The following is a 23581-nucleotide window of genomic DNA, read 5'->3' on the forward strand; positions in this document are numbered from 1 at the left end:
CTGTCCCTTTTTATCCCCCTGCTGGGGTATCGCCTGTCCATCACTTCAAACAGTTCAGGGTTCAAAGGGGGAGCCGCTCTTGACAGCTCTCTCCTTCTGTTATTCTCTCTCCCGTCCCTTCATTACACATCTCCAAGTGCTGCTCCATTGTTTTCCTTATCTCTCTCTCTCCTGGAGACAGGTGGCAGACCAACTGCTGATCCCACCGGTGCCAGCACAGGACAGCTACATCTTAATCTATGTGTATTCTTGTCACACACCGAACACTTGAAGTTCAATAAACTGCATCCAATATCATACCAAACAATGCATTTTGGATGGGCATTTGAGGGTAGTTTGCTGTTGACTTAGAATGTAGATGTTTCCCAACGCTTTGCTCAAGAAAATTTTTGTTAATATCTTGTGGGCAAGAGCTTTAGTGATTTTTTTTCCCCCCTAGACAGGAAATGTACTAGTGGAATGGTAGAATTTTTAATAAATGCATTAGACAGGATCCAGCTCTTCACTGCTGAAACTAAAGCATCCTTTTCATCTGTTTTGCATGATTTCCAACCACATGAGTTCAGGGACTGTACAAGTTCAGGGACAGATGGCAGAGATTAAGTTCATAAGAAAGTTTTAGGTGCTCTTGCCGCATCACACAGAGGGCTTAAAATATTTCCAAAAGTTAAATGTAAATTATTGAACAAACGTAAACAACAACAGGAATTCTGCAGATGCTGGAAATTCAAGCAACATACATCAAAGTTGCTGGTGAACGCAGCAGGCCAAGCAGCATCTATAGGAAGAGGCGCAGTCGACGTTTCAGGCCGAGACCCTTCGTCAGGACTAAAACTCTTCCTTCAGTTAGTCCTGACGAAGGGTCTCGGCCTGAAACGTCGACTGCGCCTCTTCCTATAGATGCTGCTTGGCCTGCTGCGTTCACCAGCAACTTTGATGTATGTTGCATGTAAATTATTGAGTTGCTTGCAGAGGCATTTGTGTTCAAGACCATCTGAGGAAAACAGTATTAAAAGTGGAAGTGTCCGAAGTGAAAGTTGTTGGAGTGGGGCAATGTTAGTGGTCGGGGTTTTGGCTCAACAGGCTTGGTCAAGCACAGATGCAGACTCGCTTAAGTGCTTTTTTTCTGTTAGTGCATAACTAGTATGCTCAGAATGGGCCCAGAGTTGGTGGTATATTCCTTGTATGAGATGTCCAATCTCCCTGGTAACTACATCTGCACAGTGCACTGAGATACACCTCCTTGGAGACCATGTTGAAGATCTGGAGCTGAAGATTGATGACCTTCAGCTCATGCAGGAGAATGAGGAGGTGATTAATAGGAGTTAAAAGGAGATAGTCACCCTATATTGCAGGAGGGAAGTAACTGGGTGACTGTCAGGAGAGGGAAAGGATACAAAGCAAAGTACCTCTGTGGCCGTTCCCTCAATAATAAGTAACCACTTTGGATATTGTGGATGTGGGGAAACTTACCAAGGAGAAGCCACAATGAGCAGGTCTCTGGAACTGAGTCTGGTTCTTGAGGCTCAGAAGGGAAGGAAGAAGCAGCAAGCTAATGGGGGAAATTCGTTGCTAGAGGAACAGAAAGGAGGTTCTGTGACAAGATTCCTGGATGATTTCTTTTCTCCTGGATGCCAGGGCCGGGGACATCTTGGATCGAGTCCACCGCATTCTTAAATGGGAGGGTGAACAGCCAGAGGTCATGGCTACGTTGGTGCCAATGACATGGGTAGGATAGGTGATGAGGTCCTGTAAAGTGAGTTCAGGGAGTTAGGTGCTAACTTAATGGACAAGACCTCCAGGATTGTGATCTTAGGATTGCATCCCATGTGATGTGCTAGTGAGTCCAAACAGGAAGATCATACAATTTAACGCTTGGATATGGAGTTGGTGCAGGAGGCAGGGCTTCAGATTTTTGGATCATTGGGTTCTTCCAGTGAAGGTAGAACTTGTATAGAAGGGACTGTTTGCATCCAAACTGGAGGGGGCTAGTATCCTATTGGGAACATTTGTTGGTGTTGCATGGAGGAGTTAAACCAGAGTTGCAGGGATGTGGGAACCAGAGTACCAAAACAGATAGTAGAGTGATTTTGGAGAAAGATATTATTAAGCCTACATACAAGGTCAGAATTTATACGGTTGAGCATGGTGTAATTAATGCTCTCAGCTGCATATATTTCATTACAGGAGTATCGTAGGAAAGGCTGATGAGCTTAGGACACGGGTCAGCGTGTGGAATTATGATATTGTAGCCATTAATGAGACTTGTTTGCAGAAGGGGTAAGACTGGCAGCTCAGTGTTCTGAGGTTCTGTTGTTTTAGGTGTAATAGAGCAGGAGGGGTTAAGGAGGGAGGGGTGGCATAACTAGTCAGGGGGAAAATCACAGCAGTACTCAGAAGACAGACAGAAGAGCTTGTCCAGTGAGTCTTTACGGATGAGAAAGGTATGACCACATTAATGATATATTATGGACCACCCAACAATTCACAGGAATTAGAATAGCACATTTGTAGCATGAAACAAGGTTGTAATAGTAGATGATTTTCACTTTCCACATGTTGACTGGGACTCCCATAGTGTAGAAGGGCTGGATGGGAAAGAGTCAAATGTATTCAGGAACGTTTCCTTAATAGAAGTCCCAACTAGAAAGTGTGATACTAGACTCTTGTTAGGGAATGAGACAGCAGGTAACAGAAGTTTCTGTAAGGGAACACTTTGCGTCTAGTGATCATAATGCCTTTATGGAAGAAGGTAAGTCTAGTCCTCGAGTTGAGATTTTAAATTGGAGTTAGGCCAATTTTGGTATCAGAAAGGATCTGGCAAATGTGCATTGGGATAGGTTGTTTTCTGGCAAAGGTGAACTTAGTAAATGGGAGGCTTAAAAACGTGAAATTTTACTATGGAGGCCAAACAGAAATTGGAAGAACATCTCGTATTCTGCCTGGATAGCATGCAACTTAAAGATTTAAATATTGAATTTTTCAATTCAGGTGACACACAGTCCCAATGCTTTCCTCCCACACATCCACAAGGGTCAGCAAATTTGAAGTCCTCGGTGTTATAATTTGAGAGGATTTGTCCTGGGTCCTGATGAAGAAAGCATGGTAGCACCTTTACTTCCTTTGAAGTTTGCAAAAATTCAACATGTCATCTAAAACTTTGACAAATTTTGTTAGGTGTAGTGGAGAGTTTTCTGATTGGTTGCATCACGGCCTGGTATGGAAACATCAGTGCTCTTGAAAGCAAAATCCTGTATAAAAAAAAAAGTAGTAGATATGATCCAATCCATCATGGGTAAAGCCCTCCCTATCATTGAGTATCCACCATCAAGGACCCCCACCACCCAGGCCATGCTCTCTTCTCCCTGCTGCCATAAAGAAGAAAGTTCAGGAGTCTCAGGACATACACCACCAGGTTCAGGAACAGTTATTACACCTCAACCATCAGGCTCTTGAACCAGAGGGGATAACTTCACTCAGCCCATCAAATAAATTGTTCCCACAACCTACTCACTTAAAAGGATTCTTCATCTCATGTTCTTGATATTTATTACTATTTTATTTTTATTTTTTCTCAGCTCAAGCTAGTAACACCTGAGGTACAGGCATAGCCAAGCACACTCATTCCTCAATGGCTAGGAACTTTCAGACTATTCTAGTGGTGTATAGTATTGTGGCTTTCTGTAGGTTTGCATAAATATTGCTATATAGGCCTAACTGTTTAATGCTATTGTGTAGTGTCTTGGGGATGATACCAGCTGTAGATATTACTATCAGGACAATGTGTACTCTGTTCATGTTCTATAGTCTTTCAATTTCCTTTTTTAATTCAGCATATTTCTGGTGTTTGTCGCTTATTGATTCCTCTGTTATTTGTGTTTGGAATGGCTATATTTATTAAGTAGATGGTTAATATGGATTGTCGTACCTATAATAATGGATCAGTCATAATTTATAGGACTCTGACTGTAAAACTGGTTCAGGCTTGCATTTATAGTAAGGTGTGGTGCCTTTTGGGTTTGTATTTTAAAGCAAGATTTTGATGACTGATGTTTGCCACTTGATTGTACCTGTATAAGAAATCAGATTTATTATTATTTATTTTTCCTTTATTTGCACAGTTTGTGTTTTTTTTGCACATTGGTTGTTTGTCCTGTTGGGTATGATCTTTCATTGATTCTATTGTTTCTTGTATTTACTGTGTTTGCCCACAAGAAGTGGAATCTCAAGGTTGTATATGATGACATACTTTGATCATAAATTTACTTTGAACTTATTTTTCTACTTTTGTCTGCTTTTCTCATTTCTGCCCCTACCTGGCTACATCAGTCCATCAATCCCTCCCCACTTAGTTACATGTATCACCTACCAGCCTGTACCAATATATTATGACATATTGGCAATTTATGCTGTGCTCTCTCTGTACTAATGCAAGGTCTCAACTCAAAATGTCAACTTGTACCTCGTTTTGCTCCCACAGATTTTGCTTGAGCTCGTCCATCATTCTGTTGTTTTATAAAATATCCATTTACTTATAGTACATACTGAATTTTTTTTGGGTGATTCTGTTCTTCATAATTCAGAACTGTACACCTAGTGCTGCTTTCAGGGGCTGTTTTTAAGATTTGTCACTTTAATGTGTGTCTACTGCAATATTTTGGTATATATTGGGGCAGTTTGGCCTATACTGTATCATTCTGTGGCAGATTATAAACAATGAGATTACTGAGTTTCTGGTTTTACTTGCAGAATTTCTGTAAGTTTATCAAATTAAAACTGATCATTGAAATTTATCTTGCAGGATGATAACTGGGGTGAAACCACAACAGCCATCACAGGGACTTCAGAGCACAGTATATCACAAGAAGACATTGCAAGGATCACAAAGGATGTGGATGATAGTGGGCTGGACTGCACTCGACATTTAGGGATAGCCATCGCTGCTGTGCTTGGGATACTGGTCTTTTTGTCTCCCATTGCCTTTATGGTGCTGCCTCAAGTACTGTGGCGGGAAAAGCTTGACCCATGTGGTACTGTATGTGAAGGGCTGTTCATCTCTGTCGCCTTCAAGCTACTCATCCTTCTCATCGGAACCTGGGCACTCTTCTTCCGCAAACCAAAGGCACAGATGCCACGGGTTTTTGTGTTCCGTGCACTCCTAATGGTGCTGATTTTTGTGTTTGTGGTTTCTTATTGGCTATTCTATGGTGTACGCATTCTGGATTCAAGAGATCCAAATTATCAGGGAATTGTTCAGTATGCAGTTTCACTGGTAGATGCCCTCTTGTTTATCCACTATCTGGCAATTGTGCTACTGGAATTGCGTCAACTGCAGCCTATGTTTACTGTGAAAGTCACTCGGTCAACTGATGGAGAATCCCACTTTTACAGTGTGGGCCTACTGAGGTACGTAATGGAAATGGCTCAAAGGAACTTTTTTTGTTGCCAGTAAAGTTTTACCCTTGCTGATTTTTTTCCCTTCAGTTGTACTTGCTTTTCAATGTGCCCAATAAGGCTATTTAAGAGCTTGGGTTAAAATTTAAATCCCCAAGTAAAAGTTAGCATTGGACTGTTGTGTGAATCATAGGTTAATGTGTAAATGAATATTGAATATGGGTTTGTAATTGGTTGTTCAGTGTAAATATTATTAGCTAATACTTTTAACATGCTAAAATATAGTATAGTACTCGAAAGTTAGTGAGAATAGCATATTGAAGAGCTGCAACTAATTGGGGATCACCAAAGAAAGAAGAGGAAAAGAAAAATCATATTTCATAGAGACCACACGGCTGCCATGAATGGTTGAAAAGTTTGCATTGTTGACCTATAGATCCTCTTTTACAAAGTACTATGCTGATTTGATGAATGGTGTGCTGAAAATGGCAGTTTGCTTTTTTTCACTTTGCAGTAGATGCCAGTGTTAATTATCTGTGTTAAATCCCAGGAGTTTATTACTTTAGATTTATGGTCAAATTATAATAAAGTTAATGATCTTTAGACAATTGCTAGTTTTAAAAGGTTGTTTTGGAGTTTAACTATTCATGAATTTCTGCATTGTCCTCTTTGTAATCAGCATATATGAATTGTATCCCATTTCTACTTCCTTCACCTGCTGAGTGAAAGTTGTTATAAATTGGAGCAACTGGGCTTGTATACTCTGGAATTTAGAAGGCTGAGAGGGGATCTTATTGAATCATATAAGATTATTAAGGGATTGGACAGGCTGGAGGCAGGGAGCATGTTCCCGCTGATGGGTGAGTCCAGAACCAGAGGCCACAGTTTAAGAATTAGGAGTAGGCCATTTAGAATGGAGTTGAGGAAAAACTTTTTCACCCAGAGAGTGGTGGATATATGGAATGCTCTGCCCCAGAAGGCTGTGGAGGCCAAGTCTCTGGGTGCTTTCAAGAAGGAGATAGATAGAGCTCTTAAAGATAGCAGAATCAAAGGTTATGGGGATAAGGCAGGAACTGGATACTGATTGTGGATGATCAGCCATGATCACAGTGAATGGCGGTGCTGGCTCGAAGGGCCGAATGGCCTACTCCTGCACCTATTGTCTTTGTCTATAAGTTATAAACTAATTTGGCATTATTTGATAGAATCAATCGTGTTAGCCATCAAAAAAGGAAGGGTAATGTAATCCTCTCCCTGAATGACTGACAGAGTAGTGCAACTGTATCAGAAATAGAACCTGAATCCATCTTGTTACCTTTATTTAATATTCCCAATTTCATTAACAAACTAGTTGAAATGTGATCTTTTCAGCTTTTACCTCCCCATTCTGTGATTGCTTTCTTAGTTTGTATAACTAAAGTGAATTCTTTTTCTTTAACTGCACACCCTACCACCAACTTACAAAATACAGAGAAAGTTGAATTAAATCTAGTGGTGATTATCTAATCTTTAATATAAAAACTGGAAGGTGTTAGGAAGACCATAATCATTCATAGTACTACATTGCATTTTTTTTTTAGATAGCAGTTCGCTATAAGGTAACCTATTGCAATTATACTTAGATTCCCAAGTCTTACTTCGGCACTGTCCCAGATATGATCGTTTAATAGCAATCTAATAACTTTCTTTTTCTGTCTAACTTAATGTACCAAGTGCTGAAAAGGTCTGAGGACATTAGAAATAGGTGCAGGAATAAGTTATTTGGCCCTTCAGACTTGTTCTACCAGTTCTCTTGTACTATCATAATTTAGCATTATCTTCAGATTCTTTGAGTCCTTTATCAATAGATTTCTGGATGTTATCTGTTTCTATATTATTTCTTCTATCAGACTTCTGGGCTATTGGAACCTGCTTCCTCTTGCATGTTTATTATGCATCTCTTTAATTGTTCAGGTTTATGCCTTCTGTTTATTTGTTTTAGCAGCTTGTCTCCTTCTGGTCTCGTTTTCAGAAAGTTTTTCCTTTTTTATTGTTCCTTTATGAATGTTTATCAATAATATGTTCCATTCTTGATAGTTCTGAAGCATGGACTGGCTTCATTCTGCTTTTGGTTTCCAATGCATATACATTAGTTTCATGGAGATGAGAGAAAACACAGATGCTGGAACCTGGAGCAATATTCTGCTAAAGGATCGAGTAGTATCAATCTTGATGCAGAATTTCGGCCTGAATGATCAACAATTCCTTTTCTCCCACAAATGCTACTCAAAGCAGCCCCAAACCATGAAGTTCCTTCCTCCATACTTCACAGTTGGGATGAGATATTACTGTTCATGTTCAGTGCCCTTTTTTCCTCCAAACATGGCGGTGTGCATTTCTGCCAGAAAGTTCAATTTTTGTTTCATCTGTCCACAGAACATTGTCCCAGAAGCATTGGGAACATCTAGGTGGTCTTTTGCAAGCTTAAGACAGGCAGCAATGTTGTTGTTTTTTTTTGGAGAGCAGTAGTTTCCTCCCTGGTGTCCTTCCGTGAATACCATTTTGTTCAGTGTTTTTCTTATAGTGGACACGTGAACAGAGACTTTAGCAAGTTGTATAGATTTTTGCAGGTCTTTTGCTGTTACCCTTTCTGTGTCTTTTTTAAGGCATCTCAACAACTCACACCTCCAATCTATCTCATTGATTGGACCACATGACTCCAAATAACTTCTGTTAGATGGCATTATCCCAGAGGTTCAGATACTTTTTTGAACCTAGACTGTGAATGTTTAAATGGTGTACTTAGTAATGATGAGAAGTAGCACAATTGTTTGTGTGTTGTTAGTTTAGGCAGATTGTGTTTGTCTATTATTGTGACTTGGATGAAGATCAAACCACATTTTATGGGTAATTAATGCAGAAAACCAGAAAATTATAAAGGGTCCACAAACTTCCTTGCAACTGTAGGAGCAGAATTAGGCCATTAGTCCCATCGCGTCTGCTCTGCCATTCCATCATGTCCGATTTATTATCCCCCTCACCCCTCTTCTCAAGCCTTCTGTCTGTAATCTTTGATAACCAACAGCCTGTCCACCTCCACTTTAAATATATCCAAAGACTTGGCCTCCACAGATGTCTATGGCAATGAATTCCACAGATTCACTACCCTCTGTTGAAAGAAATTCCTTCTCTGTTCTAAATGGACATCCCTCTATTCTGAGGCTGTGCCTTCTGGTCCTCCACTACCGGAAGCATTCTCTTCACGTCCACTCTAGCCTTTCAATATTCAATATATTTCTACGAGAACGACCCCCTACCCCCTGCCCAATCTTCTAAAGTTCAGCGAATACAGGCCTGGAGCCATCAAATTCTTCTCGTATGTTAACCCTTTCATTCCCAGAATCATTCCCGTGAACCTCCTGGAGCTTCTCCAAGGCCAGCGCATCTTTCCTTAGATGAGGGCCTAAAACTGCTCTCAATACTCAAGTGTGGTCTGATCAATACCGTATAAAGCATTGCATCCTTGCTTTTATGTTCTAGTTCTTGAAATGAATGCTATATCGCATTTGCATTCCTTGCACCAATTCAACCTACAAGTTAACCTTAGGAAATCCTGCACAAAGTCTCCCAAGTCCCTTTGCACCTGTAACTTTTTAGAATTTTTTTCCCCTTTTAGAAAATAGTCCACACCTTTATTCCTTCTACCAAAGTGCATGATCATATACTTCCCTATGCTATATTTAATCTGCCACTTCTTTACCCATTCTCCTAAGTCTTTCTGCAAAGTCACTACTTTCTCAACCCTACCTGCCCCTCCACCTATCTTCGTATCATCCGCAAACTTGGCCTCAAAGTCATCAATTCCATTATCCAAACATTAACATTTAACATGAAAAACAGCAGCAATAGAATGGTTTTTATCTTGTTATACTGCTTTATGTGTGGCATCTTGTCAAAGCCTTCTGAAAATCCAAGTAAGCAACACCGACTGACTCTTTGTCTATCCTACTTGTTATTTCTTCAAAGTACTCCCAACTAATTTGTCAGGCATGATTTCCACTATGCTGACCTTGGCTTATTTTATTATGTGCTTCCAAAATACCTCAGCATCTTCCCAACCACTGAAGTCAGTCTAGCTGGCTTATAATTTCCTTTTTCTGTTCCTTCCCTCCTTATAAGATTTTTCAGTCTTCTGGAGCCATTCCAGAATGTAGTGATTCTTGGGAAATCACTACTAATGCCTCTTCAATCTTATCAGCTACCTCTTTCAAAACCCTGAGGTGTCTTCCATTTGGTCCAGTTGACTTGTCTATCTTCATATCTTTCAGCTTCCCAAATACCACCTTCTTAGTACTTTATACATATTAAGCTTGTCTGCCATTCCCACGTTACTACTTCTCCAACTTAATTTTCCAGTGGTCTGATATCCACTTCTGCCTCTTTTACTCTGTGTATACATCTCGGGAAAAAAACTTCATATATCCTCTTAGTGGCTAGCTTACCTTCAAATTTCATCTTATGACTTTTTATAAGAAAGGACAGACAGGTGGGCAGAGGGGGTGGGGTGGCTCTGTTGGTGAGGAATGAAATTCAGTCCCTTGTGAGGGGCGACATAGAATCAGGAGATGTAGAGTCAGTATGGATAGAACTGAGAAATTGTAAGGGCAAAAAGACCCTAATGGGAGTTATCTACAGGCCCCCAAACAGTAGCCTGGATATAGGGTGCAAGTTGAATCCAGAGTTAAAATTGGCATGTCACAGAGGTAATGCTACGGTTGTTATGGGGAATTTTAACATGCAGGTAGACTGGGAAAATCAGGTTGGTACTGGACCCCAAGAAGGGGGGTTTGTGGGGTGCCTCCGAGTTGAATTCTTAGAGCAGCTTGTACTGGAACCTACCAGGGAGAAGGCAATTCTGGTTTTAGTGTTGTGTAATGAACCGGATTTGATAAGGGAACTCGAGGTAAAGGAGCCATTAGGAGGTAGTGACCATAATATGATTAATCTACAATTTGAGAGGGAGAAGGGAAAATCGGAAGTGTCAGTATTGCAGTTGAACAAAGGGGACTGTGGAGCCATGAGAGAGGAGCTGGCCAAAGTTGACTGGAAAGATACCCTAGCAGGGATGACAGTGGAACAGCAATGGCAGGTATTTCTGGGAATAATATGGAAGGTGCAGGATCAGTTCATTCCAAAGGGGAAGAAAGATTCTAAGGGGAGTAAGAGGTGACCGTGGCTGACAAGGGAAGTCCAGGATAGTTTAAAAATAAAAGAGAAGTAGTATAACATAGTAAAGATGAGCAGGAAGCCAGAGGATTGGGAAACTTTTAAAGAGCAACAGAGGATAACTAAAAAGGCAATACGGGGAGAAAAGATGAGCGATGAAGGCAAGCTAGCCAAGAATATAAAGGAGGATAGTAAAAGCTTCTTTAGGTATGTGAAGAGGAAGAAATTAGTTAAGACCAAAGTTGGGCCCTTGAAGACAGAAACGGGTGAATTTATTATGGGGATCAAGGAAATGGCAGATGAGTTGAACAGGTACTTTGGATCTGTCTTCACTAGGGAAGATGCAAACAATCCCCCAGATGTAATAGTAGCCGGAGGACCTAGGGTAACGGAGGAACTGAAAGAGATTCACATTAGGCAGAAAATGGTGTTTTTGACTGATGGGACTGAAGGCTGATAAATCCCCAGGGCCTGATGGTCTGCACCCCAGGGTACTTAAGGAGGTGGCTCTAGAAATCGTGGACGCATTGGTAATCATTTTCCAATGTTCTATAGATTCAGGATCAGTTCCTGAGAACTGGAGGGTAGCTAATATTATCCCACTTTTTAAGAAAGGAGGGAGAGAGAAAACGGAATTACAGATCAGTTAGCCTGACATCAGTGGTGGGGAAAATGCTGGAGTCAATTATAAAGAATGAAATAGCAGCACATTTGGATAGCAGTAACAGTATCGGTCCGAGTCAGCATGGATTTATGAAGGGGAAATCATGCTTGATATTCTGGAATTTTTTGAGGATGTGACTACGAAAATGGGCAAGGGAGAGCCAGTGGGTGTAGTGTACCTGGACTTTCAGAAAGCCTTTGATAAGGTCCCACATAGGAGATTAGTGGGAAAAATTAGAGCACATGGTATTGGGGGTAGGGTACTGAAATGGATAGAAAATTGGTTGGCAGACAGAAAATGGGTCCCTTTCAGAATGGCAGGCGGTGACTAGTGGGGTACCGCAAGGCTCGGTGCTGGGACCGCTGCTATTTACAATATACATTAATGATTTAGATGAAGGGATTAAAAATAACATTAGCAAATTTGCAAATGACACAAAGCTGGGTGGCAGTGTGAAATGTGCGGAGGATGTTGAGATAATGCAGGATGACTTGGACAGGCTGAGTGAGTGGGCAGATGCAGTTTAATGTGGATAAATGTGAGGTTATCCACTTTGGTGGCAAGAACAGGAACGCAGATTACTATTTGAATGGTGTCAAGTCAGAAAAAGGAAGTACAATGAGATCTAGGTGTCCTTGTTCATCAGTCACTGAAAGTAAGCATGCAGGTACAGCAGGCAGTGAAGAAAGCTAATGGCATGTTGGCCTTCATAACAAGGGGAGTTGAGTATAGGAGCAAAGAGGTCCTTCTGCAGTTGTACAGGGTGCTGGTGAGACCACACCTGGAGTATTGTGTACAGTTTTGGTCTCCAAATTTGAGGAAGGACATTCTTGCTAGAGGGAGTGCAGCGGAGGTTCACGAGGTTAATTCCTGGGATGGCGGGACTGTCATATGTTGAAAGATTGGGGCGACTGGGCTTGTATACACTGGAATTTAGAAGGATGAGAGGGGATCTGATTGAAACATATAAGATTATTAAGGGATTGGACACGCTAGAGGCAGGAAACATGTTCCCGATGTTGGGAGAGTCCAGAACCAGAGGCCACAGTTTAAGAATAAGGGGTAGGCCATTTAGAATGGAGTTGAGGAAAAACTTTTTCACACAGGGAATTATGGATCTGTGAAATGTTCTGCATCAGAAGGCAGTGGAGGCCAATTCTCTGGATGCTTTCAAGAAAGAGTTAGATAGAGCTCTTAATGATAGCGGAGTCAAGGGATATGGGGAGAAGGCGGGAACGGGGTACGGATTGTGGATGATCAGCCATGATCACAGTGAATGGCGGTGCTGGCTCAAAGGGCCGAATGGCCTACTCTTGCACCTATTGTCTATTGTCTATTTCCCAATCATCTAACATCTCACTAGTTTTTGCAATATATGCCCTTGCTTTTGGTTTTATGCTCTTTGACTTCCCTTGTCAGCCATGGTTGCCTCAGTCTCCCTTTAGAATATTACTTGATCTTTGGGGTGTTTCTATCCAGCGTGTTTTTTGAATCGCTCCCAGAAACTCCAGCCATTGCTGTTCTATTATTCCTGCTAGTGCCCCCTCCCAATCAGTTTTGGACAGCTCTTCTCTCATGCCTCAGTAATCCCCTTTACTCCACTGTAATACTGATACATCTGACTTTATCTTCTCTCTCTCAAACTCCAAGGTGAATGCTATCATATTACGATCACTGCCTCCAAATGATTTTTTTTTATCTTAAGCTCCCTTATCAAACGTGGTTCATTACAAAACACCCAATCTAGAATTGCCTTTTCCCTGGTGGGCTCGATCACAAACTGCTCTAAAAAGCCATCTCACAAGCTTCCTACAAATTCCCTTTCTTAGGATCCAGCACCAACCTGATTTTCCCAATCTACCTGCATATTGATATCCCCCATGAGTATCCCAACATTGTCCTTTTGATATACCTTTTCTCTCTCCCATTGTAAGTTGTAGCCCACATCCTGTCCACTGTTCAGAGACCTTTAACTCCCATTAGTGTGCTTTTTTACCCTTGCCATTTCTTAACTCTACCCGCTAGGATTCTACATCTTCTGATCCTATGTCATCTCTTTCTAAGGATTTAACTTCATTTTTTACCTCCTGCCCACCTGCCTGACCTTTCAATACAATGTGTACCCTTGGATATTAAGCTCCTAACTATGATCTTCTTTCAGGGACAACTCACCGATGCCCACAATTTCATGCCTGTCAATCTTTACTGTCACCTACCTTATTTCATGTACTACATGCATTCAAATATACTACCTTCAGCCTTGTATACATCACCCTTTTTGATTTGCCCCCATATTACACTCTCTCATCCCACTGATTGCAATTTTTATCATCTGCCTGTCCATCCTCACTGTCTCACTAGACATTGCATCTACTTGTAAACCAACTGCCCCATCCTTAGCCCTATCACTTCAGCTCTTATCCGCCTGTTAAATTAGTTTAAACTGTCCCCAACAGCTCGAGCAATCCTGCCCACAAGGATATTGGTGCCCCAGAAGTTCAGGTGTAATCTGTCCTTTTTGTACAGATCATACCTTCCCCAGAAGAGATCCCAATGATCTAGAAATCTGCAACCCTGTCTCCTGCACCAGTTCTTCAGTCGCACTTTCATCTGCTAAATAATCCTATTCTTGCCCTCACTGGCATTTGGCACAGGCAGCAATCCACAGGTTACTGTGAAGGTCCTGCTTTTCAGCTTTCTACTTAACTCCCTATGTTCTCTCTTCAGTACCTCATCCCTTTTCCTGCCTATGTCGTGGTACCAATATGAGCCATGACTTCCAGCCATTCACACTCCCCCTTGAAAATGCTGTGGATACGATTTGAGAGGCAGCATGCCAACTGGATGTCTGTCACATCCACAGAATCTCCTGTCTGCTCCTCTAATTCCCTGTCGCTATTGTACTTCTCCTCCCCCCCTCCCCCGCCTCCTCTTTTGAGCCAGACTCAGTGCCAGAGACATGGTCACTGCGGCTTCTCCCTGGTAGATAGTTTTCTCTCCCCTCACCCACCTAATAATACTCAAAGTGGTATACTTATTAGTAAGGGGAGTGGCCACAGGGGTACTCTACACTGCTTGTCTATTCAATTTCCCTCTGACAGACAGTCACCTGGCTACCTGCCTCCTGCAACTTGGGTTAGCAACTTTCTGTAGTTCCTATCTGCTCCCTGTAGCTCCTGTCTGTTGCCTCTTCATTCTCCTATATGCACCGAAGGTAATTGAGCTGCAGCTCCAGTTCCTTAACATGGTCTCTAAGGAGCTGCAGCTTGATGTACCTCATGCAGATTTAGTTATCAAGGAGACTGGTGTTCTCCCTGAGTTCCTACATCTTGTACAAAGAACATACCACTAACCCTGGATCCATTCTTAGTGCGCTAGCTATGTACTGATATTCAAAGAGGGGAAGGTTACTTAAAACCACCTGTTCTCGCCGAAGCCTGTTGAACCAAAGCCTCTCACTGTGACGTACATCAGTCTTAAAGCTATACTGGTTTTAAGATGCAAAGGAGGCGGAGAGAGGAAAACTTACAAGCATAAGTTCATATGGAATAAATTGTGTATGTGAAAATGGTAAAAGTAATGATGCGAGGTGAAATGGTATACAAGCACCAGAACATGAGGTCTAGAGGATGTGTAAAGTCAAGCAACACTTATCTAAAATTGTAAAAGGAAAGATTTTGGAAATAAAGAAATAATGGAGTTGTTAAGGTCAAGCAGCATCCACAAATTTTGATTTCATTTATTGCGAATGTTAAAAATCTGAAATCAAAACGAAATATTGCAAATGCTTAAGATGTGAAATTGTTGAATTGTATTCAGTCCAGATGTTGTGTGCTTAATTGGGATGAGATTTTACTCAAGTTTAGATTGAGCTTCATTAATATAGAATCAGGGTGTGATGAAGTGACGCGGGAATTTATGTTCAGCAGCCGAGATGAAAAGCTGTCGTCTGACCTGGGTTTCATCTCTCCAGTGTAGAAAAGACATCATGAGCAAAATATACATGTACTAGGTTGAAAATAATACAAATAAACTCCTGCTTTGCCCAGGAAGAGTGTCTTAAGTCCCATATGATGGGAATGAAGGAGAGAAAGAGCAAGTATTCCCCCACACTTGCATGGACTGGGAAAGGGAGTGTTTGGTGGTGGAGGACATGTGACTTAGAATTCCATGAAGAGAATTGTCTGGAATGCAGGAGGGAGGGGTTGGAGGTGGCTGTTGATTGAGAAGGCTGGGGATTGGAAAGTAAGGACAAGGGAAGCGTGGCTTCTAGGGAGAAGAGAGAAGGCATGAAAACAAAATTACAGGATATTGGGTATGGTGGAGAACTTGACAACTCAGTGTGGGGGAATCATCCATTGGGGGAAATAGAAGGCAAATCAGAAGCAGTAGTGTTGGACACAAGGTGAAATCACGTGTATTTGAAAAATGGAGAGACTTGGGGATCATAATGATCTTCAGAGAAGAAGATGAGCCATCTATATTGTGTTGGAATTATAGTAGCTGAGGAAGGTGAGAAAAAGATAGAAATTGGCTGTATAAGTACTGGTGAGAACTGAAAGCTGCAACAATACAGTCATCGATGTACCATGGAAGAGGGGTAAGTGAAGGTAATGTAGGGTATTTTACCTATCTTCAAAGAAATTGAAAAGCTTTAGGCCCACATAGTTTCCAAATCAATGCCATTTATTTGGAAGAATAGTGTGGATCAGATTTTTCATTGTGACTAGCTCAGATATGTGGAGGAGGACCTACCTACAGGTCTTCAGGAACTGGTTAGCTTCTGTTACCTGTTTGACATCTTCAGGACTAAAGATTAAATGCTGGAAGGTGGATTTGGGGAAGGTAATTCATTTCTGTCAGTCATGATGGATCAAATGGCCTTGTCATAAATGTTTTGATTCTATAGGATAGGAAATTTAACACAGATTACACCAGCTGTTTGAGGTGGAAAAGAGCCAGATAGGGTTATAATTGGATGGATCCATATCGTCAGGAATGCTTAACGAGAGGAATGACTGAATTATGGCCCAAATAGTGGCTACATATTTTATGTTATTGAAAGACTTCAAAATTTGAAATTTAAAAAAAATAAATATTAAAATACAGCAGTTTGGGCTGCATCTGTTGGAGGGGTTCCAGCCACCTCTTCAACCTGGGTGTTAACTTCTTCTCTTCCTATGCGTGTTGCCTGAGCTGGTGAATATTTACAGTATTTGCTGATCCTGCTGTAGATATACTGCATTTGTAGGTTATTTTCAGTGTCCTGTATTTAAGTAGTTGACTGGGGGCATCTGCTGGAAAAAATTCATCATTGCAGTGTTGTGGCAAATCGTATTTTAAAACCCAGGCATTGTAATACTGGTTCTCTCCAGGTTACAGCACAGTCTCATTCCTGTGAACTGTTTATAATCTGGACAGTTTGCAATATGAAATGGGGCTGTGAGCAAAGTCCCTGAGCAGCAGAAGATACATGGAGCTTTGCAGCAGATCGCCAATCCAGACTGTCAGTGCCCCAAACATTGGTCTGTATGTACAGGATGCCCAAAAGATCATAAGATATAGGATCTCAATTAGGTCACTTGGCCCATCAAGCCTGCTCCACCATTCCATCATGGCTGATTTATTAGCCTTCTCAACCCCATTCTCCTGCCTTCTCCCTATAAGCTTTTACTCCCTGACTAATCAAGACCTTGTCGACCTCTGTCTTAAATATACCCTATTACTTAGCCTTCATAGCCAACTATGAAGGCTAACCTTTCAACTTCCCAAGAACCTTCTGCTTGGTAGTAGTAACAACACTCACTTCTGCCCCCTGACATCCTTGCATTTCTGGCATTCTGATGGTGTCTTCCACAGTGAAGAATGATACAAAATACTTATTAAGTTCATCTGCTATTTCTTTGTCCCCCATTACTTCCTCTCCAGTGTCATTTTCCAATAGTCTAACATCCACTCTTGTTTCTCTTTTACTCTTCATATATCTGAGGAAAAAACCCTTTTGTACCCTTTTATACTATTGGCTAGCTTACCTTCATATTTCCCCGTTTCTCTCTTTATGGCTTTTTAAAATTGCCTTCTGATGGTTTTCAAATGCGTCCCAATCCGCTACTTCCCAGATAAGTGGTACATTCATAACCTGGGGAGGATCTGTACTATTGAGTGTTTCACTCAGTGGTAGACTAAAGCTATGGAATATCTATCAGAATCAGGTTTATTAGCACCGGCATGTGACCTGACATTTGTTAACGTAGCAGCAGTTCAATGCAATATATAATCTAGCAGAGAAAACAAAATAATAATAATAAATAATAAATAAACAAGTAAATCAATTACGTATATTGAATAGATTTTTAAACAACGTGCAAAAACAGAAATACTGTATATTTAAAATAAAGTGAAGTAGTGTCCAAAGATTCAATGTCCATTTAGGAATCAGATGGCAGAGGGGAAGAAGCTGTTTCTGAGTCACTGAGTGTGTGCCTTCAGGCTTCTGTACCTCCTACCTGATGGAGGTCATGCCCTGGGTGCTGCAGGTCCTTAGTAATGGACGCTGCCTTTCTGAGACACCACTCATTGAAGATATTCTAGGTACTTTGTAGGTTAGTACCCAAAATGGAGCTGACTAGATTTACAACTTTATGAAGCCTGTCAGAATGCTCTCCACGGTATAACTAAAGAAATGTTTGCGTGTACTAGATTTTAGAACTAGTGGCTAAAAACGTTTATTAAATCACGTCATTGTCCAATGTTGAATTAATTCCAAGTTTAATAAGAACAACAGATTTAATTTTGAGATTCCCATGATGTGACAGGATTTGGCCAGAAAATTGAAGCTATGAATTAGCATTTTGTATAAGTTTAATTATAGGAACATAGAAAATAGGTGCAGGAGTAGGCCATTCGGCCCTTTGAGCCTGCACCGCCATTCAGTATGATCATGGCTGATCATCCAACTCAGAACCCTGTACCAGCCTTCCCTCCATACCCCCGATCCCTTTAGCCACAAGGGCCATATCTAACTCAATGATTAATGAAGACATCTGATGTAAAACAATAATGCATCATCAGTGGGGATGGGAGAGGTTCCGGAGGATTGGAGCTACAGATGTTGTTCCCTTATTCAAGAAAGGGAGTAGAGATAGCCCAGGAAATTATAGACCAGTGAGTCTTACTTCAGTGGTTGGCAAGTTGATGGAGAAGATCCTGAGAGGCAGGAATTATGAACATTTGGAAAGGCATAATATGATTAGGAATAGTCAGCATGGCTTTGTCAAAGGCAGGTCGTGCCTTACAACACACATCAAAGTTGCTGGTGAACGCAGAAGGCCAGGCAGCATCTCTAGGAAGAGGTACAGTCGACGTTTCAGGCTGAGACCCTTCATCAGGACTCCTCTTCCTAGAGATGCTGCCTGGCCTGCTGCATTCACCAGCAACTTTGATGTGTGTTGCTTGAATTTCCAGCATCTGCAGAATTCCTCGTGTTGTGCCTTACAAGCCTGATTAAATTTTTTGAGGATGTGACTAAACACATTGATGAAGGTAGAACAGTAGATGTAGTGTATATGGATTTCAGCAGGGCATTTGATCAGGTGCCCCATGCAAGGCTTATTGAGAAAGTAAGGAGGCATGGGGTCCAAGGGGACCTTGGTTTGTGGATCCAGAACGAGTTTGCACACAGAAGGCAAAGAGTGGTTGTAGGCGGGTCATATTCTGCATGGAAGTTGGTGACCAATTGTGTGCCTCAGGGATCTGTTCTAGGACCCCTTCTCCTCTTGATTTTTATAAACGACCTGGATGAGGAAGTGGAGGGATGGGTTAGTAAACTCGCTGATGACACAAAGGTTGAAGGTGTTGTGGACAGTGTGGAGGGATGTCAGTAGGATGCAAAACTGGGCTGAGAAGTGGCAGATGGAGTTCAACCCAGGTAAGTGTGAGGTGGTTCATTTTGGTAGGTCAAATATGGCAGAATATAGTATTAATGGTAAGACTCTTGGCAGTGTGGAGGATCAGAGGGATCTTGGGGTCCGAGTCCATAGGACACTCAAAGCTGCTGCACAGGTTGACTCTGGTTAAGAAGGCATGTGGTGTTTTGGCCTTCTTCACCCGTGGGATTGAGTTCAAGAGCTGAGAGGTGAATGCTACAGCTATATAGGACCCTGTTCAGACCCCACTTGGAGTACTGTGCTCAGTTCGGATCACCTCACTACAGGAAGGATATGGAAACTATAGAAGGGGTGGAGAGGAGATTTACAAGGATGTTGCCTGGATTGGCGAGCATACCTTATGAGAATAAGTTGAGTGAACTTGGCCTTTTCTCCTTGGAGCAATGGAGGATGAGAGGTGACCTAATTGAGGTATATAAGATGGTGAAAGGCATTGATCATGTGGATAGTCAGAGTCTTTTTCCCAGGGCTGAAATGGCTAACATCAGAGGACACAGTTTTAAGTTACTTGGAATTAGATACAGAGGGGATGTCAAGAGTAAGTTTGTTATGCAGAGAGCGGTGAGTGTGTGGAATGGGCAGGCTGCCGGTGACGGTGGTGGAGGTGGATACAATAGGGCCTTTTAAGAGGCTCCTGGATAGGTACACGGAGCTTAGAAAAATAGAGGGCTAAGGGTAACGAGAGGTAATTTCTAAAGTAGGTAAGTACGTGTTCGGCACAGCATTGTAGGTTTTCTATGTCCTATTTTCTAAATATTAACCAGCAACTAAAAGCAGAAGCAACACACATAAGATGCTGGAGGAACTCAGCAAGCCAGGCAGTATTAATGGAAAAAAAGTACAGTTATGTTTCGACCCGATGCTTAAACTGCTACCACTAGACAGGCTGATAGCAAACTTGGATCTCATCCATTTTTTTGTGCCTCCCTGGTCACTGCTGCTGAGGATATTATAAACATTCGGTGTCCCATCTGACTTTTGCACAGAACCTTCTAGTGGGAATTGTTTGATTGCAATCAGAAGCAAAGCTCTAACCCCAGAGAATCAAAGCAAATTGTTATACCTGTGGCGAGAATCTAGCATGTAATCTCGGGCTCTACATTTGAATTATTAGCCATTGGCTTTTTTTTTACCTTTTTTTGTTTAAACATTACATTGTATTTCTTTATGGTCATTGTATGTCAATAACATGTAACATATCTTTATAATGGAACTTCTTCCAGATCCATGCCTATGTGTTTTTTTCTTTCTTTTTATATCTTTATATTGAATAAGTATACAAAGGGTGAATCATAAAGGCACTAATACACTGTTAGAAATTACAGGAGATATTAATACATAAGAAAAAATTGATACAAACAGTGCAATTTAAACAAAAAATAATATGGTAAAATAATAGTATACTAATTTTTATTTTTATATATATATATCTCAATAGAGAAAAGGAAAAAACCCCAAAAAAAAACCACTGTGAAACTAAACTAAAAGCAAAGCAAAGCAATGGGCTAACCTGGAAACAGGTAGAGTTAAAGAACTTAAAATCACGTCCTCAAACCCGACCTCCATTAGAAACAGTTTTTAAAAAAAGCAAGAAGGGAATATAAATATGGAACAAAAGAGAGAAAAAAAATACATTAAATGAAAATATTGAATAAAAGATCCCCAGGTCTGTTCAAATTTAAGTGAGGAATCATAAAGATTGCTTCTAATTTTTTCCAAATTTAAGCATAATATCGTCTGAGAAAACCAAAAAAAGGTAGTTGGAGCTTTAGGCTCTTTCCAATGTTGTAAGATACATCTTTTCGCCATTAAAGTAAGAAATGCAATCAATCTATGGGCTGAAGGGGAAAGATTACTGGAAATTTTAGGTAATCCAAAGATAGTAGTAATAGGATGAGGAGAGATATCTATATTCAATACCTTTGAGATAATATTAAAAATGTCTCTCCAAAAAGTTTCCAGAGTAGGACAAGACCAAAACATATGAGTTAAAGAGGCTATCTGCCCCGGACATCTATCACAAAAAGGATTAATATGAGAATAAAAACGAGCTAATTTATCTTTGGACATATGTGCTCTATGAACAACTTTAAATTGAATTTGGGAATGTTTAGCACAGATAGAGGAAGTATTGACTAATTGTAAAATCTGCCCCCAGTCATCCACGGAAATAATAGAACCCAATTCTTGTTCCCACTCTGACCTAATCTTATCAAATGGAGCTTTCCTAAGTTTCATAATAATATTATAAATAATAGCCGTTGCACCCTTCTGACATAGATTAAGGTTAATTATAGTATCTAAGATATTTGTAGGAGGGAGCATTGGAAAGGAAGAAAGTATAGTACTTAGGAAATTTCTAACTTGAAGATATCTAAAAAAATGTATTCTTGGTAAATTATATTTATTAGATAATTGTTCAAAAGACATAAGGGAGCCATCTAAAAATAAATCCAAAAACCGTGAAATACCCTTAGTCTTCCAAATTTGAAACGTACGATCCGTGAAAGAGGGAGGAAAAAATGTTACCTAAAATAGGGATCGCTAGCCCAAATTGATTGAGATCAAAAAATTTTCTGAATTGAAACCAAATACGCAAAGGTATATTTAACTATCGGGTTAGAGACCAGTTTGAGGCGTTTCAAATCAAAAGGAAGAGAGGAACCTAAAATAGAGCCAAGTGCATAGCCCTGAGCAGGTTGTAATTCCAGTACTACCCATTTAGGAATGGATAGTGTATCTTGGTCAAGTAACCAAAATTTCGTATGTCGAATATTAATTGCCCAATAATAGAATCTAAAGTTAGGTAATGCTAGACCTCCATCTCTCTTGGCTTTCTGTAAATGTATTTTACCCAATCTCAGGTTTTTATTTTGCCAAATAAATGAAGAAATTTTAGAGTCAACTTTATCAAAAAAAGATTTTGGAACAAAAATAGGTAATGCCGGAAATATATATAAGAATTTTGGCAGAATAAACATCTTAACTGCATTAATACGACCAATCAAAGTTAAATATAATGGAAACCATTTAGATGAAAGTTGAGTAATATGATCAATTAAGGGTAAAAAATTAGTCTTAAATAAATCTTTGTGTTTACAAGTAATTTTAATCCCAAGATATGAGAAATAATTATTAATCAATTTAAACGGAAAGTTATGATATAAGGGAAGTTGTTTATTAATCGGAAAGAGTTCACTCTTACTAAGATTTAATTTATAACCTGAAAAAAGACTAAATTGTGCTAATAAATCTAAAGCAGCAGGGATAGATTTTTGAGGATTAGAAATATATAAAAGTAAGTCATCAGCATAGAGTGATATTTTATGGGACTTTAAGCCCCGAGTTATCCCAATAATATTTGGAGATTCTCGGATGGCAATTGCAAGAGGTTCTAATGCAATATCAAATAATAAAGGACTAAGAGGACAACCTTGTCAAGTACCTCGAAAAAGAGGGGGAAAAGGGTGAGCTTAAAGAGTTAGTACGGACCGAGGCCATAGGAGAATGATATAACAGTTTGATCCAGGATATAAATTTCGAGCTAAAATTAAACATTTCAAGCACCTTAAATAAGTAAGGCCATTCTACTCTATCAAAGGCTTTTTCAGCATCTAAAGAGATAACGCACTCAGGAACATTTTGTGAGGGGGTATAAACAATATTTAACAGTGTGCGAATGTTATAGAAAGAGTAACGACCTTTAATAAAACCCGTTTGGTCTTCCAAAATAATAAAAGGGAGTACTTTTTCTAATCTGCTAATAATTTAGAAAAAATTTTAAAATCAACATTTAATAAAGATATTGGTCTATAAGATGCACATTGAGCAGGATCTTTATCCTTTAATATTAGAGAGATTGACGCTCTATAAAAGGACTCAGAAAGTTTACCAATTTTTAGTGAAGCCTCCAAAACCCTACAGAACCAACGGATTAATGAAGGTGCAAAAAACTTATAAAATTCCACGGTAAACCCATCAGGGCCAGGAGCTTTCCCCAGGTTCATAGAGGAAATAACATTCTTAATCGCATCAGTAGTAATGGGAGTATCAAGCATAGAAGACATATCCTGTGAAATCTCAGGGAAATCTAGGTTATCTAAAAAGTCATTCATATATTTAGAGTCTCGTAAAGACTCAGATTGATATAAGGAAGAATAAAAATCAAAGAAGGTTTGATTAATCTCCGCATGATCAAATATCAGTCGATCATTTTGATTATAAATCTGATTAATTTGAGATTTAGTATAATTAGACTTCAATTGGTTAGCCAACAGTTTACCAACTTCGTCACTATATACATAAAATTCACTTCTTGTTTTCTTTAATTGGTTCACAATCGAGGACGAAAGTAATAAACTGTGTTCCATTT

General features: G+C 40.2%; 1 protein-coding gene across 1 annotated transcript in view; it reads left to right on the forward strand.

The window, feature by feature from the left end:
* Positions 1–23581, forward strand: part of vangl1 (VANGL planar cell polarity protein 1) — a 60616-nt gene that overhangs the window by 24804 nt on the left and 12231 nt on the right. The window contains exon 4 of the mRNA XM_063050741.1: positions 4802–5406. Within this exon, the coding sequence (XP_062906811.1) occupies positions 4802–5406 (605 nt within the window). The remainder of the gene's footprint in view (positions 1–4801; positions 5407–23581) is intronic.

This window comes from Mobula hypostoma, chromosome 6 (assembly GCF_963921235.1).
Source record: "Mobula hypostoma chromosome 6, sMobHyp1.1, whole genome shotgun sequence".
NCBI classification, from domain to species: domain Eukaryota; kingdom Metazoa; phylum Chordata; class Chondrichthyes; order Myliobatiformes; family Myliobatidae; genus Mobula; species Mobula hypostoma.